The sequence below is a fragment of the Phoxinus phoxinus genome (genome assembly GCF_949152265.1).
Source record: "Phoxinus phoxinus genome assembly, chromosome: 7".
Taxonomy (NCBI): Eukaryota; Metazoa; Chordata; class Actinopteri; order Cypriniformes; family Leuciscidae; genus Phoxinus; species Phoxinus phoxinus.
In genome coordinates this window covers 240,001-257,022 of record NC_136882.1, presented here as the reverse complement: position 1 = coordinate 257,022, position 17,022 = coordinate 240,001, and the positions used below count along the sequence as shown (strand labels likewise).

At 43.7% G+C, this 17,022-nt stretch overlaps 1 protein-coding gene across 5 annotated transcripts in view; it reads right to left on the bottom strand.

Annotated features, from left to right (window-relative positions):
- The window catches only part of LOC307001471 (hyccin 2-like), a 68,308-nt gene that overhangs the window by 33,348 nt on the left and 17,938 nt on the right, over window positions 1-17,022 (bottom strand). For 4 of the 5 annotated variants that reach the window (XM_079617980.1, XM_079617983.1, XM_079617981.1 and 1 more), the window contains exon 5: window positions 14,779-14,859. In XM_079617980.1, the coding sequence (XP_079474106.1) occupies window positions 14,779-14,859 (81 nt within the window). Of the gene's footprint in view, window positions 1-14,778; window positions 14,861-17,022 lie in introns of those variants that run through there. The other variant, XM_079617984.1, reaches the window with a different exon arrangement.

Genomic DNA, 17,022 nt, shown 5'->3' with positions numbered 1-17,022 from the left:
CAGTCTGAGGCAACATACCTTTTCATCATATGATTGAAGTCTGTGGATGTCCTGAAATGTACACTGTACACCACATATCCTGAATGTTAGCACACTTAACAACATTAAACTACACACACCAGTGATTCTCAACCTTGTTCCTAGAGCTCCCCAACTCCACTCATTTCATACGTTTCTCTAGCCAAACATACCTGATTCATGTCATCTGATCATTAGTAGAAACTCCAAGACCAGATCAGGACAATGGAAATATATAAACTGTGCACTGTTGGGGTTCTTCAGGACCAGGGAAAGGAAACGCTGCTATACACTTAAATCATTAATGGTAAACAAATAAATAATATTAAATATATGAAATGGCGTATGTATGACACGCCAATTCGTATTCCATTCGGCGTGCTATCAAGACGCATAATCACTTTTGGCATGTTTTTCAATCACGGCGTAGACATACACGCGGAATGGTCTACAAATAGGCATTTGTGAACTAAAAAACTGTGTGTAAAATTGCTTTTGTGTGAAGTTAGCAGACTTCTGGTGTGTGATGTGCGCAGACTTCTGATGTGTGATGTGAGTAGACTTCTGGTGTGTGATGTGAGTAGACTTCTGGTGATGTGATGTGCCCAGACTTCTGGTGTGTGATGTGCGCAGACTTCTGGTGTGTGATGTGAGTAGACTTCTGGTGTGTGATGTGAGTAGACTTCTGGTGTGTGATGTGCGCAGACTTCTGGTGTGTGATGTGAGTAGACTTCTGGTGATGTGATGTGCCCAGACTTCTGGTGTGTGATGTGCGCAGACTTCTGGTGTGTGATGTGAGTAGACTTCTGGTGTGTGATGTGCGCAGACTTCTGGTGTGTGATGTGCGCAGACTTCTGGTGTGTGATGTGAGTAGATTTCTGGTGTGTGATGTGAGCAGACTTCTGGTGTGTGATGTGAGTAGATTTCTGGTGTGTGATGTGAGCAGACTTCTGGTGTGTGATGTGCGCAGACTTCTGGTGTGTGATGTGAGTAGACTTCTGGTGTGTGATGTGCGCAGACTTCTGGTGTGTGATGTGCGCAGACTTCTGGTGTGTGATGTGAGTAGACTTCTGGTGTGTGATGTGCACAGACTTCTGGAGTGTGATGTGAGTAGACTTCTGGTGTGTGATTTGAGCAGACTTCTGGAGTGTGATGTGCGCAAACTTCTGGTGTGTGATGTGCGCAGACTTCTGGTGTGTGATGTGCGCACACTTCTGGTGTGTGATGTGAGTAGATTTCTGGTGTGTGATGTGAGCAGACTTCTGGTGTGTGATGTGCGCAGACTTCTGGTGTGTGATGTGAGTAGACTTCTGGTGTGTGATGTGCGCAGACTTCTGGTGTGTGATGTGAGTAGATTTCTGGTGTGTGATGTGAGCAGACTTCTGGTGTGTGATGTGCGCAGACTTCTGGTGTGTGATGTGAGTAGACTTCTGGTGTGTGATGTGCGCAGACTTCTGGAGTGTGATGTGAGTAGACTTCTGGTGTGTGATTTGAGCAGACTTCTGGAGTGTGATGTGCGCAAACTTCTGGTGTGTGATGTGCGCAGACTTCTGGTGTGTGATGTGCGCACACTTCTGGTGTGTGATGTGAGCAGACTTCTGGTGTGTGATGTGCGCAGACTTCTGGTGTGTGATGTGCGCAGACTTCTGGTGTGTGATGTGCGCAGACTTCTGGTGTGTGTGATGTGCGCAGACTTCTGGTGTGTGATGTGCGCAGACTTCTGGTGTGTGATGTGCGCAGACTTCTGGTGTGTGGTGTGCGTTGTGCGCAGACTTCTGGTGTGTGATGTGAGCAGACTTCTGGTGTGTGATGTGAGCAGACTTCTGGTGTGTGATGTGCGCAGACTTCTAGTGTGTGATGTGCGCAGACTTCTGGTGTGTGATGTGAGAAGACTTCTGGTGTGTGATGCGAGTAGACTTCTGGTGTGTGATGTGCGCAGACTTCTGGTGTGTGATGTGAGTAGACTTCTGGTGTGTGATGTGAGCAGACTTCTGGTGTGTGATGTGCACAGACTTCTGGTGTGTGATGTGCGAAGACTTCTGGTGTGTGATGTGAGCAGACTTCTGGTGTGTGATGTGCGAAGACTTCTGGTGTGTGATGTGAGCAGACTTCTGGTGTGTGATGTGCACAGACTTCTAGTGTGTGATGTGCGCAGACTTCTGGTGTGTGATGTGAGCAGACTTCTGGTGTGTGATGTGCACAGACTTCTGGTATGTGATGTGCGCAGACTTCTGGTGTGTGATGTGAGCAGACTTCTGGTGTGTGATGTGCACAGACTTCTAGTGTGTGATGTGAGTAGACTTCTGGTGTGTGATGTGCGCAGACTTCTGGTGTGTGATGTGAGTAGACTTCTGGTGTGTGATGTGCGCAGACTTCTGGTGTGTGATATGCGCAGACTTCTGGTGTGTGGTGTGCGATGTGCGCAGACTTCTGGTGTGTGATGTGAGAAGACTTCTGGTGTGTGATGTGCACAGACTTCTGGTGTGTGATGTGCACAGACTTCTGGTGTGTGATGTGCGCAAACTTCTGGTGTGTGATGTGCACAGACTTCTGGTGTGTGATGTGCACAGACTTCTGGTGTGTGATGTGCGCAAACTTCTGGTGTGTGATGTGCGAAGACTTCTGGTGTGTGATGTGAGCAGACTTCTGGTGTGTGATGTGCACAGACTTCTAGTGTGTGATGTGCGCAGACTTCTGGTGTGTGATGTGAGCAGACTTCTGGTGTGTGATGTGCACAGACTTCTGGTATGTGATGTGCGCAGACTTCTGGTGTGTGATGTGAGCAGACTTCTGGTGTGTGATGTGCGCAGACTTCTGGTGTGTGATGTGAGCAGACTTCTGGTGTGTGATGTGCACAGACTTCTAGTGTGTGATGTGAGTAGACTTCTGGTGTGTGATGTGCGCAGACTTCTGGTGTGTGATGTGAGCAGACTTCTGGTGTGTGATATGCGCAGACTTCTGGTGTGTGGTGTGCGATGTGCGCAGACTTCTGGTGTGTGATGTGAGAAGACTTCTGGTGTGTGATGTGCACAGACTTCTGGTGTGTGATGTGCACAGACTTCTGGTGTGTGATGTGCACAGACTTCTGGTGTGTGATATGCGCAGACTTCTGGTGTGTGGTGTGCGATGTGCGCAGACTTCTGGTGTGTGATGTGAGAAGTCTTCTGGTGTGTGATGTGCACAGACTTCTGGTGTGTGATGTGCGCAAACTTCTGGTGTGTGATGTGAGTAGACTTCTGGTGTGTGATGTGCGCAGACTTCTGGTGTGTGATATGCGCAGACTTCTGGTGTGTGGTGTGCGATGTGCGCAGACTTCTGGTGTGTGATGTGAGTAGACTTCTGGTGTGTGATGTGCGCAGACTTCTGGTGTGTGATGTGCGCAGACTTTTGGTGTGTGATGTGAGTAGACTTCTGGTGTGTGATGTGAGCAGACTTCTGGTGTGTGATGTGCCAGACTTCTGGTGTGTGATGTGCCAGACTTCTGGTGTGTGATGTGCGCAGACTTCTGGTGTGTGATGTGCGCAGACTTCTGGTGTGTGATGTGCGCAGACTTCTGGTGTGTGATGTGCGTAGACTTCTGGTGTGTGATGCGAGTAGACTTCTGGTGTGTGATGTGCGCAGACTTCTGGTGTGTGATGTGAGTAGACTTCTGGTGTGTGATGAGAGTAGACTTCTGGTGTGTGATGTGCGTAGACTTCTGGTGTGTGATGTGCGCAGACTTCTGGTGTGTGATGTGAGTAGACTTCTGGTGTGTGATGTGCGCAGACTTCTGGTGTGTGATGCGAGTAGACTTCTGGTGTGTGATGTGCGCAGACTTCTGGTGTGTGATGTGAGTAGACTTCTGGTGTGTGATGAGAGTAGACTTCTGGTGTGTGATGTGCGTAGACTTCTGGTGTGTGATGTGAGTAGACTTCTGGTGTGTGATGTGAGCAGACTTCTGGTGTGTGATGTGCGCAGACTTCTGGTGTGTGATGTGAGTAGACTTCTGGTGTGTGATGTGTGCAGACTTCTGGTGTGTGATGTGCGTAGACTTCTGGGGTGTGATGTGCCAGACTTCTGGTGTGTGATGTGCGCAGACTTCTGGTGTGTGATGTGAGTAGACTTCTGGTGTGTGATGTGCGCAGACTTCTGGTGTGTGATGTGAGCAGACTTATGGTGTGTGATGTGCGCAGACTTCTGGTGTGTGATGTGAGTAGACTTCTGGTGTGTGATGTGAGTAGACTTCTGGTGTGTGATGTGCGCAGACTTCTGGTGTGTGATGTGAGTAGACTTCTGGTGTGTGATGTGAGTAGACTTCTGGTGATGTGATGTGCCCAGACTTCTGGTGTGTGATGTGCGCAGACTTCTGGTGTGTGATGTGAGTAGACTTCTGGTGTGTGATGTGTGCAGACTTCTGGTGTGTGATGTGAGTAGACTTCTGGTGTGTGATGTGCGCAGACTTCTGGTGTGTGATGTGAGCAGACTTCTGGTGTGTGATGTGCGCAGACTTCTGGTGTGTGATGTGAGCAGACTTCTGGTGTGTGATGTGAGTAGACTTCTGGTGTGTGATGTGCGCAGACTTCTGGAGTGTGATGTGCGCAGACTTCTGGTGTGTGATGCGAGTAGACTTCTGGTGTGTGATGTGCGCAGACTTCTGGTGTGTGATGTGAGTAGAATTCTGGTGTGTGATGTGCGTAGACTTCTGGGGTGTGATGTGCCAGACTTCTGGTGTGTGATGTGCACAGACTTCTGGTGTGTGATGTGAGTAGACTTCTGGGGTGTGATGTGCCAGACTTCTGGTGTGTGATGTGCGTAGACTTCTGGGGTGTGATGTGCCAGACTTCTGGTGTGTGATGTGCGCAGACTTCTGGTGTGTGATGTGCGCAGACTTCTGGTGTGTGATGTGAGTAGACTTCTGGTGTGTGATGTGCGCAGACTTCTGGTGTGTGATGTGCGCAGACTTCTGGTGTGTGATGTGCGCAGACTTCTGGTGTGTGATGTGGTGTCTGGTGTGTGTGTGATCTGCTACTAATCCATCAGTCATGTTGCTGATGGATTAGTAGCAGACGCAGGACTTAATGGTGCAGAGTTGATGGGCTTTTTATCCGTAATAAATATTTTAAAAAATACAAATGGTGGAAAACAGGAGCGGTCAGCTGGGAGTGGGACACAACATGGCTTCATGGTGCAGGGCACAAAGAGTGTATGACACGAATTGAGAACACAGAGAGGATGAATAGGAGAGCAAAGAAAGCAGGTACGGAAGGGCAGGTGGGGCAACCCTAACCCTAACGGACAGAACTGCATGCTCACAATGACAAGACTGAAGGAATGTCAGAGCTCTGTCACCAAACAAGAATAAACTAGAGCGAAGTGACAAAACCCTGACAGCATCGTTTACGGTAAAAGCATGACACCGCTTGACAGGTGCAAAACTCAGTTCCTGAATAGTTCAGCTTCAACCCTTATTAAACACACCTGATCCAAGTCCTTCAGCTTATTTGAGAACTACAGGAATTTGTGATGGAGCAGAGATGGACCTAGACTCTGCAGGGCTGTGGCCCTCCAGGAACTGAGTTTTGCACCCCTGCTGTATGACTTCTAGAGCTGATATGGGGCTATATGTTCAGCAGAGTGATGTAAGCTTCATTATGACTGCATCATCTATGACTTCTAGGAATAACATGATGCAATTCATATCATGTATGATGCGATACCAGCTTCAGACTGCATCATTCAATGCTTAAAGGACAAGTTCGGTATTTTACACTTAAAGCCCTGTTTACAGATCGTATCTGATGAAATAGAACGGTTAAGATTAAACTTTAGACAGATGCTGCTGTCGCGAGAATTTTAGGTTTATATCGCTTTCCCCCCTCACCCCCACAATGGTTGTATATGTGCACTGGAAGATTCCTTCCTAAAACACATTAAATTTTCGTTTACAAAGACGTGAAACTCACCGAGTGGTCAGGGGTGTTCACTGATACGGTTCCAAAAAAAATCGCTGAAAAAGATGCATTCCAACAGGTTTTATCGTAGTTTTTGTCCAACTCCATGACTTGTATTGAATGTGCTGTGTGAGGTACGGTATTACTCCGCCGCTGGAGTGTCTATTATTCAAGCTCTCAACGGAAGAATCACGGGTGTGACACGTTTGGCAAAATAGGTCCACAAAAGCTAAATAAACCTAAAATTCTCGCGACAGCAGCATGTGTCCAAATTTTAATCTTAACCGTTCTATTTCATCAGATACGATCTGTAAACAGGGCTTTAAGTGTAAAATACCGAACTTGTCCTTTAACCTAAAAAGCAAGTTCTGTCCAAACCCAGTCATAGTTTTAAGGTGAAGTGACGTGAAGCAATTTGGTGTTAGGTGTCTTGCTCAAGAACACTTCAGTAGTGAGTATTGAGAGTGGAAGAAAGCACTGTTCATTCACTCCCCCACCTACACGTTCCTGTCGGTATTGAGAATCGAACCCGCAACCTTTGGGTTACTCTAAGCATTAGGCCACGACTGCCGCCATATCTGGATCTATTTATTTATTTATGTCACGCACATCCACCATATTTGTCGTTTTTTTTTACTTTGTAGTTCTGAACTGAATCCTCCTCCAAAGTGCAATGTGTTGTGTGCAATATCAGCCATTATAGTGAGCATGGATCCACACTGTTACGCCCCTGCGTTCTACTTGCTCGCCTGCGGGTGGCGGTGTTCTTCCTGGAGAGCGTGGGAGATCGCACACACCCCTGTTACCTGTTCACCACTTGATTGTGAAGAGGATAAAACATTGAACTCAAACACTCCTCTTCACTTCGTCCAGGGGATTGACGGCCTCTGGAGAAGTCACTTGTTTTGCTAACCTTTATTTGTTTACAACCCATACCAACCTTTTTCTCCTCCCCATCTGGATTATGATTTACCCCTTTGATTTTGAACCCTATACTTCGTTATATTAAGTTATCTGTATGTTTGAAGACTAATAAAATCTTGCAAGTCATTATATCGGTGTACTTGTATACTTTATGTACGGTCGAAACAAGCTGGCCGTAACATAAATTGGGGATCTCGACCGGGATCCTATGGGGATAGAAAACGTTGGTAAGTATGGGTTGTATGCGTGTATGTTTTTGTGAATGGTTACCTTTTATAAATGAGAAACTCTGGTTAGTTAGAGTGTTTCCAGCTGGATTGTGAATACAATCCTTCCGACGGAGCACTGTTTGTTGTTTTGTTTTGTTATTTTGCCTTTCTTGTTTTTGGAGGTTATCCTGGGTAGAGACTAACTCTCTGTAGGGGGTACGCTTCCGGACTTTCAGTTTGACTGATTGTCGCGGAGCTCAGCGTTTAATGTCGCCCCGAGCCCGGTACATCTCTGAAGACCAGGTAGGATTTAGTTAGTGTTTTCTGAGTTAGGAGCTGGAGTTTTCTCATATTGTAAATGGACAATCCATTCTACAAAAATATATAAAGGTAAATCGTTGCATTTGTGTGTATAGTGCGGTTTATTTTCGCGCTTACACTGTGTTTTGACTTGTGGGAAGTCTTTGGAAGTTTTGTGAATGAGCATAGGTTGCGTAATACGGTGACGTAGTTTCTCTTTGAAGCTGTGATTTGTGGGAGTTGTATTTCTGGTAAACAGTGTCTCACGTGTGTGATTTAGTGGTTTCGTTTGTGTTATTGTAGGTATACATATATGAACAAAATGTCTTCGGTGCTCGAAGATTTCTTTGCGTGTCCCTTGCTTGAGAGTTGTACAAAGCAGCAGTTGGTGCAAATCGCCGAACGCTTCAGTGTCGATCTCACTTCTCAAGAGAAGAGGCTGAAGGAAACTATCGTGACTACTTTGAAGCGATCACTTGCTGATAGAGGAGTTTTAGAGGTAGGCGCTGAGTTTATTCCCAGTGAATCGTCTGTGTCTACTCCTCTTGATGTTGACGAAAGTGAGAGAAAATTTCCAGATATGTCATTGCAGGAGCAGTTGTATTTAGATGCAATGAAAATCCGCACTGAGCGTGAGGATCGCGCTACAAAGGAGAGAGCGCTAGAGAGAGAGTTCGCTGCGAGAGAATTAGAACAGCAATTAACTGTGCGAAAACTGGAACTTGAGTTGGAGAAGGAACGGGATGAAAGAGCGTTTCAGTTAGAGAGAGATCGGGATGAGAGAGTGTTTCAGTTAAAAAAGCTGGAGTTGGAGTTAGCAGCAAAGACAGCTGAAGATTCACAAGCGAATGTGCCTCCTGTTCCACGGCTTGACAATGCAGGTGAACCTGTGTTTGATGTTCACAGAAATATGAGATTGGTGCCGCCATTTTCTGAAAAGGAAGTGGATAAATATTTCTATCACTTTGAACGTGTTGCTTTGTCCATGAAATGGCCGAAAAGCTTTTGGACTTTATTGTTGCAGTGTGTGTTCACAGGTAAAGCTCAGGAAGTTTATTCTGCACTCTCACTGGAACAGAGTGGTGAGTATGATGTTGTGAAATCTGCTGTGTTGCATGCATATGAACTCGTGCCTGAGGCATATCGTCAAAAATTTAGGAATTTGACTAAAGTTGATGAATGTACTCATGTTGAATTTGCAAGAGAAAAAGAGAACTTATTTGATCGTTGGTGCATTTCAATGAAAGTTACAACTAAAGAGCAGTTAAGAGAATTAGTGCTCTTAGAGGAGTTTAAACATTGTGTTCCTCGTGCTGTAGCTACGCATCTCACTGAACACAAGGTGAATACACTTTCTGAAGCTGCTATCATGGCTGATGAATTTGTGTTAACCCATCGTGGGTCATTCAGTTCAGTCGGTCTTAAGACCAACGATATGAGTAAGTCTAAGTTTTGCTTTCAACCTAAGACAAAGTCTCCTGTGCTGAGTAGGAATGTTAGAGCGACAGTTGCTGAACATTCTAGTAAATCGGCACTTTCTCGAGACATGGTTTGCTTTTATTGTAAAAAGCCTGGTCATAAAATATCTGACTGTCTTATTCTGAAGAAGAAAGAAAGATTGTCGAAACCTGTTGCTTTGGTTTCTACTTCGCCATTCATTGTTGATACTCTTGATGAGAAAGATCGTCATTTATCTAGTTCTAGTGATAAATCTGTTGATCAGTGTATAACTTCCTCTGTTGATTATACACCATTTATCACTGAAGGAAATGTGTCATTGTCTGGTTCAAACGAAACGGTGCCAGTACGTCGTCTTCGAGATACGGGAGCCGCGCAGTTGTTTCTTTTAGAAGGAATTTTGCCTTTAATTTCTGAAACTGCTACTGGAACTCGTGTATTAGTGCGAGGTTTTGAGATGGGGTTTGTTGAAGTGCCTTTGCATCGTATCCATCTTTCCTCTGCTATTGTAACTGGTGATGTAGTAGTTGGCGTTCGTTCTGCACTTCCAGTCCCTGGGATTACATTTATTCTGGGAAATGATTTAGCTGGTGGGAATGTTTGGGGACGGAGTGGTGTGGCAGCTCCGCCCATAATATCATGTACACCTAGGAAACCTGATGTTGAAAATTGTTGAGAATTTCCTGATTTGTTTCCAGCTTGTGCAGTTACTCGATCAATGGCTAAACGATTATCTAAATAAATCAAGTTGAAGTTCCACTGCATGACACTTTCTTTTATACTGTTAATTTAGGTGAGCTAGGATCTGATGGGTCTAAATGTCCTGAGCAAAGAGACCTGAAGTCCTGTCCTTCGTTGTCTTCTGACCAGAAAGATTCAACAGTGCTGCAAAGTGAATCTGCTGAAACATCGAAGGTTCTATCCACTCTTGAAAAACCCAATGTTGATCTCTCTGATGTTGATGACTATTCTTTGACTCCTTTGTTACAGATCTCTCGAGAGGATTTAATTCGAGCTCAACAAAGCGATGACACTCTTAAACCTTTATTCTCTGCAGCAGGGTCTAAGTGTTCTGATGCTCTGTCCTCTTCGTACTTTCTTGATGATGGTCTGCTTTGTCGGACAGTGGTCCTGCATAAAGATGTTTCTCTAGAACCTAAAACTCAGATTGTGATTCCTTTTACAGTGAGAGACTCTGTGTTGATTTTGGCTCATCAAGGACTTGCTGGTCATACCGGAGTTCGTAAAACGTACGATCGGGTCTTGCGGCAGTTCTATTGGCCTAAAGTAAAACGAGATGTGGCCAAACATATTCGATCTTGTCATACATGCCAGATCACCGGTAAGCCAAATCAAAAAGTGTCTGTTGCTCCGTTGCAGCCTATCTCCGTCATTTCCACTCCTTTCGAGCATTTGATAATTGACTGTGTTGGTCCTTTGCCCCGGTCTAAGGCTGGTCATCAATACCTTCTAACTGTTATGTGCCAGACTACTCGTTATCCTGCTGCTTATCCGTTAAGGTCCATCACTACAAAATCTGTCTTGAAGGCCCTCACTAATTTTATGTCAACCTTTGGAATACCCAAAGTTATTCAATCCGATCAGGGTTCGAACTTTATGTCAAAACAGTTCTCAAAAGCCCTGCGTCAACTTCGAGTACACCACAATATTTCTAGTACCCATCATCCACAGAGTCAAGGAGTTCTTCAGGGTTTGATGAAACCTCTCAAGTCCCTTTTGAGGTCATATTGTGTGGAACTCGATGCGGATTGGGAAGAAGGTCTGGATGTTATTAGCGATACGTGAGGTAATCCAGGAAAGCCTTGGATTTAGCCCAAATGAATTGGTGTTCGGACATGAAGTGCGAGGACCTACGGCTGCGTTAGCTGAGGAGTGGCGAACGTTTAAACCTTCTGAGAACATTTCAGATTATGTGAGTGGATTCCGACGTAGGTTGTATGAGGCACGAGCTCTCGCTAAAAAGAAGTTGAGTAAGTCTCAAATAAAAATGCAACAACATTTTGACAGAAAAGCTAAGTTGAGAGAGTTTCAGGTGGGTGATCAAGTACTGGCTTTGCTGCCTCTACCTGCCAACCCATTTCAGGCTAAATGTACAGGCCCCTACAGTGTAGCTAAACGCCTTTCAGATAATAATTACATTTACATTTACATTTACATTTATTCATTTAGCTGACGCTTTTATCCAAAGCGACTTACAATTGCTATATATGTCAGAGGTCGCACGCCTCTGGAGCAACTAGGGGTTAAGTGTCTTGCTCAGGGACACATTGGTGTCTCACAGTGGATTCGAACCCGGGTCTCTCACACCAAAGGCATGTGTCTTATCCATTGCGCCATCACCACCCCGATCATCAACAATTACTTGTTGAATACTCCTGACCGGAGAAAAAAAGTACAAGTCTGTCACAGTAACCTGTTGAAATTGTATATAGCTCCTGTTCGTTCTGTTACTGTTAATGTGGTAAACTCTTGTGACTGTTTTCCAGAATCGTCTCCTCTCTTTCGAAGCACGAGTGGGGATTCTTTAGAGAATGCTGATGAAGATGAGAGTTTTCTTTCTCGGGAAAAGGTCAACGGGCGACTTAAAAACTCTGAGATTCTTCTTAACCTGTCCTCTCATCTTTCTTATTTGAACGACAAGGAGAAGAGTGCTGTCACTGAGTTGGTGATGTCATTTCCCTCTCTTTTCCTTGATGTTCCTGGTCGCACTTCCGTCATAGAACATGACATTGACGTAGGAACCCCATGTCCAGTTAAACAGAACGCCTATCGAGTCAATCCTTTTAAAAGAGATTTGCTGAAACAAGAGGTGAACTACCTGCTTGCTCATAATCTGGCTGAATCTAGTTTCAGTTCATGGAGTTCTCCTTGTGTTTTAGTAAATAAACCTGATGGCTCGTATCGATTCTGCACAGATTATCGAAAACTTAACTCTGTGACAAAGCCGGACTGTTTCCCTTTACCTCGAGTTGATGACTGCGTCGATCAGGTTGGCTCTGCCCGTTACGTCAGTAAATTCGACCTCTTAAAGGGGTACTGGCAGGTGCCTTTGACTAGTCGTGCGAAGGAGTTATCTGCATTCGTTACGCCTGATGCTTTCCTGCAGTATACGGTAATGCCTTTCGGAGTTCGAAATGCACCCGCGACTTTCCAGCGACTCGTAAACCGTATACTGTACTGTACTGTACTGTACGTATACCGTATACATCTTGATGACGTCGTGCTGTATAGTTCCTCCTGGTCTGAGCATCTTAACCAGATTAAAGAACTTTTTTCTCGTTTAGCAAAGGCTAATCTTACAATCAATCTCGCTAAATCCGAATTCGCGAAGGCAACCGTTACCTATTTGGGTAAGGTAGTGGGAAATGGTTGTGTAAAGCCCATTGAGACTAAGGTAGAAGCCATTTGTAACTTTCCAGCTCCCACCACTCGTCGTGAATTGCGACGATTTCTCGGCATGGTGGGATATTATCGGAGTTTTTGCGAAAATTTTGCCAGTGTAGTCTCAACTCTTACCGATTTATTGAGTCCGAAGTTGTCTTTTCAGTGGTCTGAGACCTGTCAGCAGGCTTTCGAAAATTGTAAGGCTTTGCTGGCATGTGCCCCTGTTTTGACAGCTCCGAATTTTGAAAAGTCTTTTAGTCTTGCAATTGATGCGAGTGCTTGCGGTGCGGGCGCTGTTCTCCTGCAGGAGGATTCGAACCAGGTTGAACATCCTGTAAGTTACTTTTCTAAGAAATTTAATCGACATCAACAGCTATATTCCACCATTGAGAAAGAAGCTCTTGCCCTAGTGTTGGCTGTACAACATTTTGAGATATATCTAGGGTCAATTGCTGCACCGATTATTATTTATACGGATCATAATCCTTTGGTCTTTTTGAATCGGATGAGGAATCGAAATCAGCGACTTATGCGATGGAGTCTTATCTTACAACCTTTCCATCTCGAGATTAAACATATTCGAGGAAAAGATAATGTTATAGCTGACACACTTTCCAGAGCGTAACATCATTTCTGCATCGTTTGTTCCTTTTCTTCGCATCTCTAGGGCCCAGAGGTGTTGAAGAATGAAGAGAGGATGGTGTTCCTTTGGACCACCAGAACTTTTATTGTGTTCGTTCTGGGTAGTGTTTAACTGTCTTTTCTTTGTCATTTTAGATTCGTTGCCGAATCTTTCTTTTTAGGAGGGAGGTGTTACGCCCCTGCGTTCTACTTGCTCGCCTGCGGGTGGCGGTGTTCTTCTTGGAGAGCGTGGGAGATCGCACACCCCTGTTACCTGTTCACCACTTGATTGTGAAGAGGATAAAACCTTGAACTCAAACACTCCTCTTCACTTCGTCCAGGGGATTGACGGCCTCTGGAGAAGTCACTTGTTTTGCTAACCTTTATTTGTTTACAACCCATACCAACCTTTTTCTCCTCCCCATCTGGATTATGATTTACCCCTTTGATTTTGAACCCTAGACTTCGTTATATTAAGTTATCTGTATGTTTGAAGACTAATAAAATCTTGCAAGTCATTATATCGGTGTACTTGTATACTTTATGTACGGTCGAAACGAGCTGGCCGTAACAACACTTAAAAAATAGTAGACCACCCGGGAACTTAATATGCATACATTATCAACATAATATGCTTTAGGGACACTTATTCTAATCTCACATTCAGTTTAGGATGGACGGTAGGGTTAATCCTAACATTGGAACACAGGGTATGTTTTATAACAGTGTTTCTCAACTACAGTCCTAGGGGACGCACTTAGCATAATGTTTAAGATGTCACACTAATTAAAACACCTGATTCAACTCATCAGCTTCTTATACCCCTTTTCCACCAAAGCATTTTGAGAGTCGGTTCGGAGCCGGTGCCTATTTGCAAACCAGTTCTTTGTGTTTCGACAGCCAAAGAACCGGTTCTCGGCCAGGAAAATTGGTTCCAAAGCGGCAAAGCCCACCAGGTTCAACTCTTTGCTGGGCTAGAACCGTTCTTTTACCACGTCATGCTTATGTCGGGGGCTGGGGGACGGGTTTTATTATTCTTTTTTTATTTCACGTTTATTTAACCAGGTTAATCGATTGAGAACAAGTTCTCATTTGCAATCGCGACCTGGGCAAGATAAGGCGGAAGGTGCAAGGTGACATGAAATTACACATAATGTACAAACATTCAATTATACACATAAAAAATATTCAGATTCAATTAAAAGGTACTGGACATTGAGTGCAAAAATAAAAATTAGAGAGGTCAATTATTTAAAATGTAAAGCGGCAGCACAATCGGAATAGCAGGAGGGTTATTGTGACCAACGACACGACGGGAAAGGTTTGGAAAGCTGGGAAAGCTAAGACGTATGGCGACGTACACAGTGACGTATCGACGTCGTTCTCTGGTTCTGAGAAGGTTCGCAAGTTGAACCAACTTTGAACCAGCACCAGTTCCAAACCAGTTCTTTTTTGGAGGAAACTAGGTATTAGTGTGTTGAACTGGGAGACATCTATGCTTTAAAGGTCCCCAAGAAGTTTAAAAACACATAGTGGTAAAAATAACAAAATGTGTAAAAATGCTTAGAACATGCATACATTGAAACAATGGTGTATGTTTTTTTCTGGACAGGAAGGAAAAAAGGTGGTTAGTACTAAAATGTATAAAAAATCTAAACTTTTCTATAATTACTCATTTCAGGGTGATCTAGGGGGAAGGGGATGTTGTGTGTGTTTGTGATGTTGTTCATAAAAAATAAAAACATGAATTACAAAAAGTAAGTTGAAAAAAGGTTGCGGGATGACGTGAATCTTTCATTCTGCAGAACTAATGTTTTGGGTGTTATTGTATTGCTTTTGGTAGGAAATTAATTCAGTTTAGAAGTTTAGCAGGAGTAAAACAAGAGGCTGTCTGCGTTATGCATGTTGTTTACCTCATGATATATGGATGGTTTGGACAGGGACGGGATCATGAAAGATAACAGCTTGCTGTTTCCGTCTTTATCCACAATTTCCTGTAAAACATACAATATAAACAATGTGTGACACTGAGGGTATATTACAGTACATATTATGCATTTGGGATGTGCTTTTATTTAAAGACATTGAAGGATATAAGGATCTGATTTGAGTTCTTAAGCCAATTTTATTACTATATTGCTTTCCAGTTCTCATCCTCCTATGTGGCATGAACATCAATCTCAATGCTAGATTAAATATAGTACATATCCCGCCGCCGCGTCATATAGTAATTTTGGTAAACTCAGTAGATTTAGGGTTAGGTTTAGTTGCAAAGTGCCGGACGAGCAGAAAATGACAATATAACGGAGACATGTTTGTAAACCGACAAAGACGACAGTGTGGAAAAAAGCGGCTCATGCCAGCCTCCGGTTCTGCCACCGCCTCAGAAGACGCAGTAGTCCGGCGAGGCGGATACGCAACTCCATGTTGTAAAATTTAAATAAGACATCTGTATTGCAAACCCCTCCATGTTACTGTAACGAACTAGCTCTATGAAATATTAATAATCAATAATAACTTGTGATTTGGATCAATGGACTGATCATTTGGATCAGTTAATAGAATTAACAATGTAGTAAAATTAATATTAAAATCAGCCCACCTGTTCGTCCCGTGAACACTCAGTGTTAATTGTTTATTAATTCTAAGAAATATTTGGAAATGTCTTTCTTACTGTACAGTACTACTAAGAGCCTGTAGTCAAAATCAAGATCATAAAATAGACTTTGTTTGCAAGCAGAGAATCAGAACCAAATACATATTGTGCACAAGTTTTATTAACTAAGTCACGAACACATAACTAACATACAAAAAATGACACACACATGGGTAGATGGTTAAAGTGACAATGGAACCGGAAGCAGGAAATGAAACTGAAAAGATCCATCAGCTTATCATTATCAGAGCACCTCATTAAATGTATACTTGCATGGCATTTGCAGGGAAACATATCGTGAAAATTTCTGAAGAAGGATTTTTGATGGTTCCATGAGTTTCAATCGATTTCTTCTGTGTCGACTGAAGAAATGGTGATGAACTTGCGTGGCTGGTTTGACTTTGTTCTGGTTGAAAGTTTTCTCTCTCTCCATGAGCACATGGCCGAGCACATGCAGATTGTGACCCGCCGCGGGGCCGGAGAGGCCAGACAGGCATCCAAGGAGTGAGGAAGTCGGAAGAGTAGATGGCTGCCCATTCAGTAATGGAAAAGTTGCAGTTTCCTCTGAGTTAGATTGAAGAAAATACAGTCCGACTCTGTTGGGAGAGTGAAGGCCTGCCCCTGTGGGGGTTCCCACAGACATGACCCGAAGAAGCAGCAGTAGAGTCCAGAAGAAGAGAGGGAGGGTCACTGTGAATTTGTCTCTTATAAAGCCTGCGAAAAACCCCATCTCTCCGGGTTTGCTTGACCAATGAGAAGGGTGGAATTTCTAAGCGGGAGATTTCTCTGTTGGAGAACTTATGACGCTGTCTTGTGATTGGTTTCTGATGAAGAAACTAAGAAAGATTCTTGTAATACTAATCTAATAATAATAATTAATAATGAATAATAATTATATACATACGGATGTTGTTGTTTTTGGCGTATTCCAACCAATGCTACGCCATAGAAACCAATGCAAAAATTCCGGAAAACGAAAGAGCAGCATGGACACACAAATCGGATCTGAACGGTTGCGATACACAGTGTGGACATCAATAATTTCAGATCAATAAAATCAGATTCCAATCGGATACACAAATAATCGGATTTGGACTGACAGTGTGAACGAAGCCTTAGTGATCAGATAGGTATCCGATTTTTTTCCATTCAATCTTTTAACAAACACCACCGCACACCAGCACACACTTCATCAGGCATATACAAATATTCAAACTCATCCCATTTAAAATAAACACATGACCAATCAACAACGCTCCATCTGTAACCACTTAAGCTCATTGAGAATACATCATCATAAACAGTTACAACCATAATTGAAAATAATATCAAAGTTCGGAGAGAGAAAAGAAAAAGAAGTTTTCCTCTTTACAAGAAGTTTTAATTCACAAGAACATCCCATTCAGTCTGGATTATGTAGAGTCTGATTCTGAAGAGAGGTTTGTATTACTTTCGGGCTATATTTTTGGAGTGCATCTCACAATTGGTAATGTATATGCCC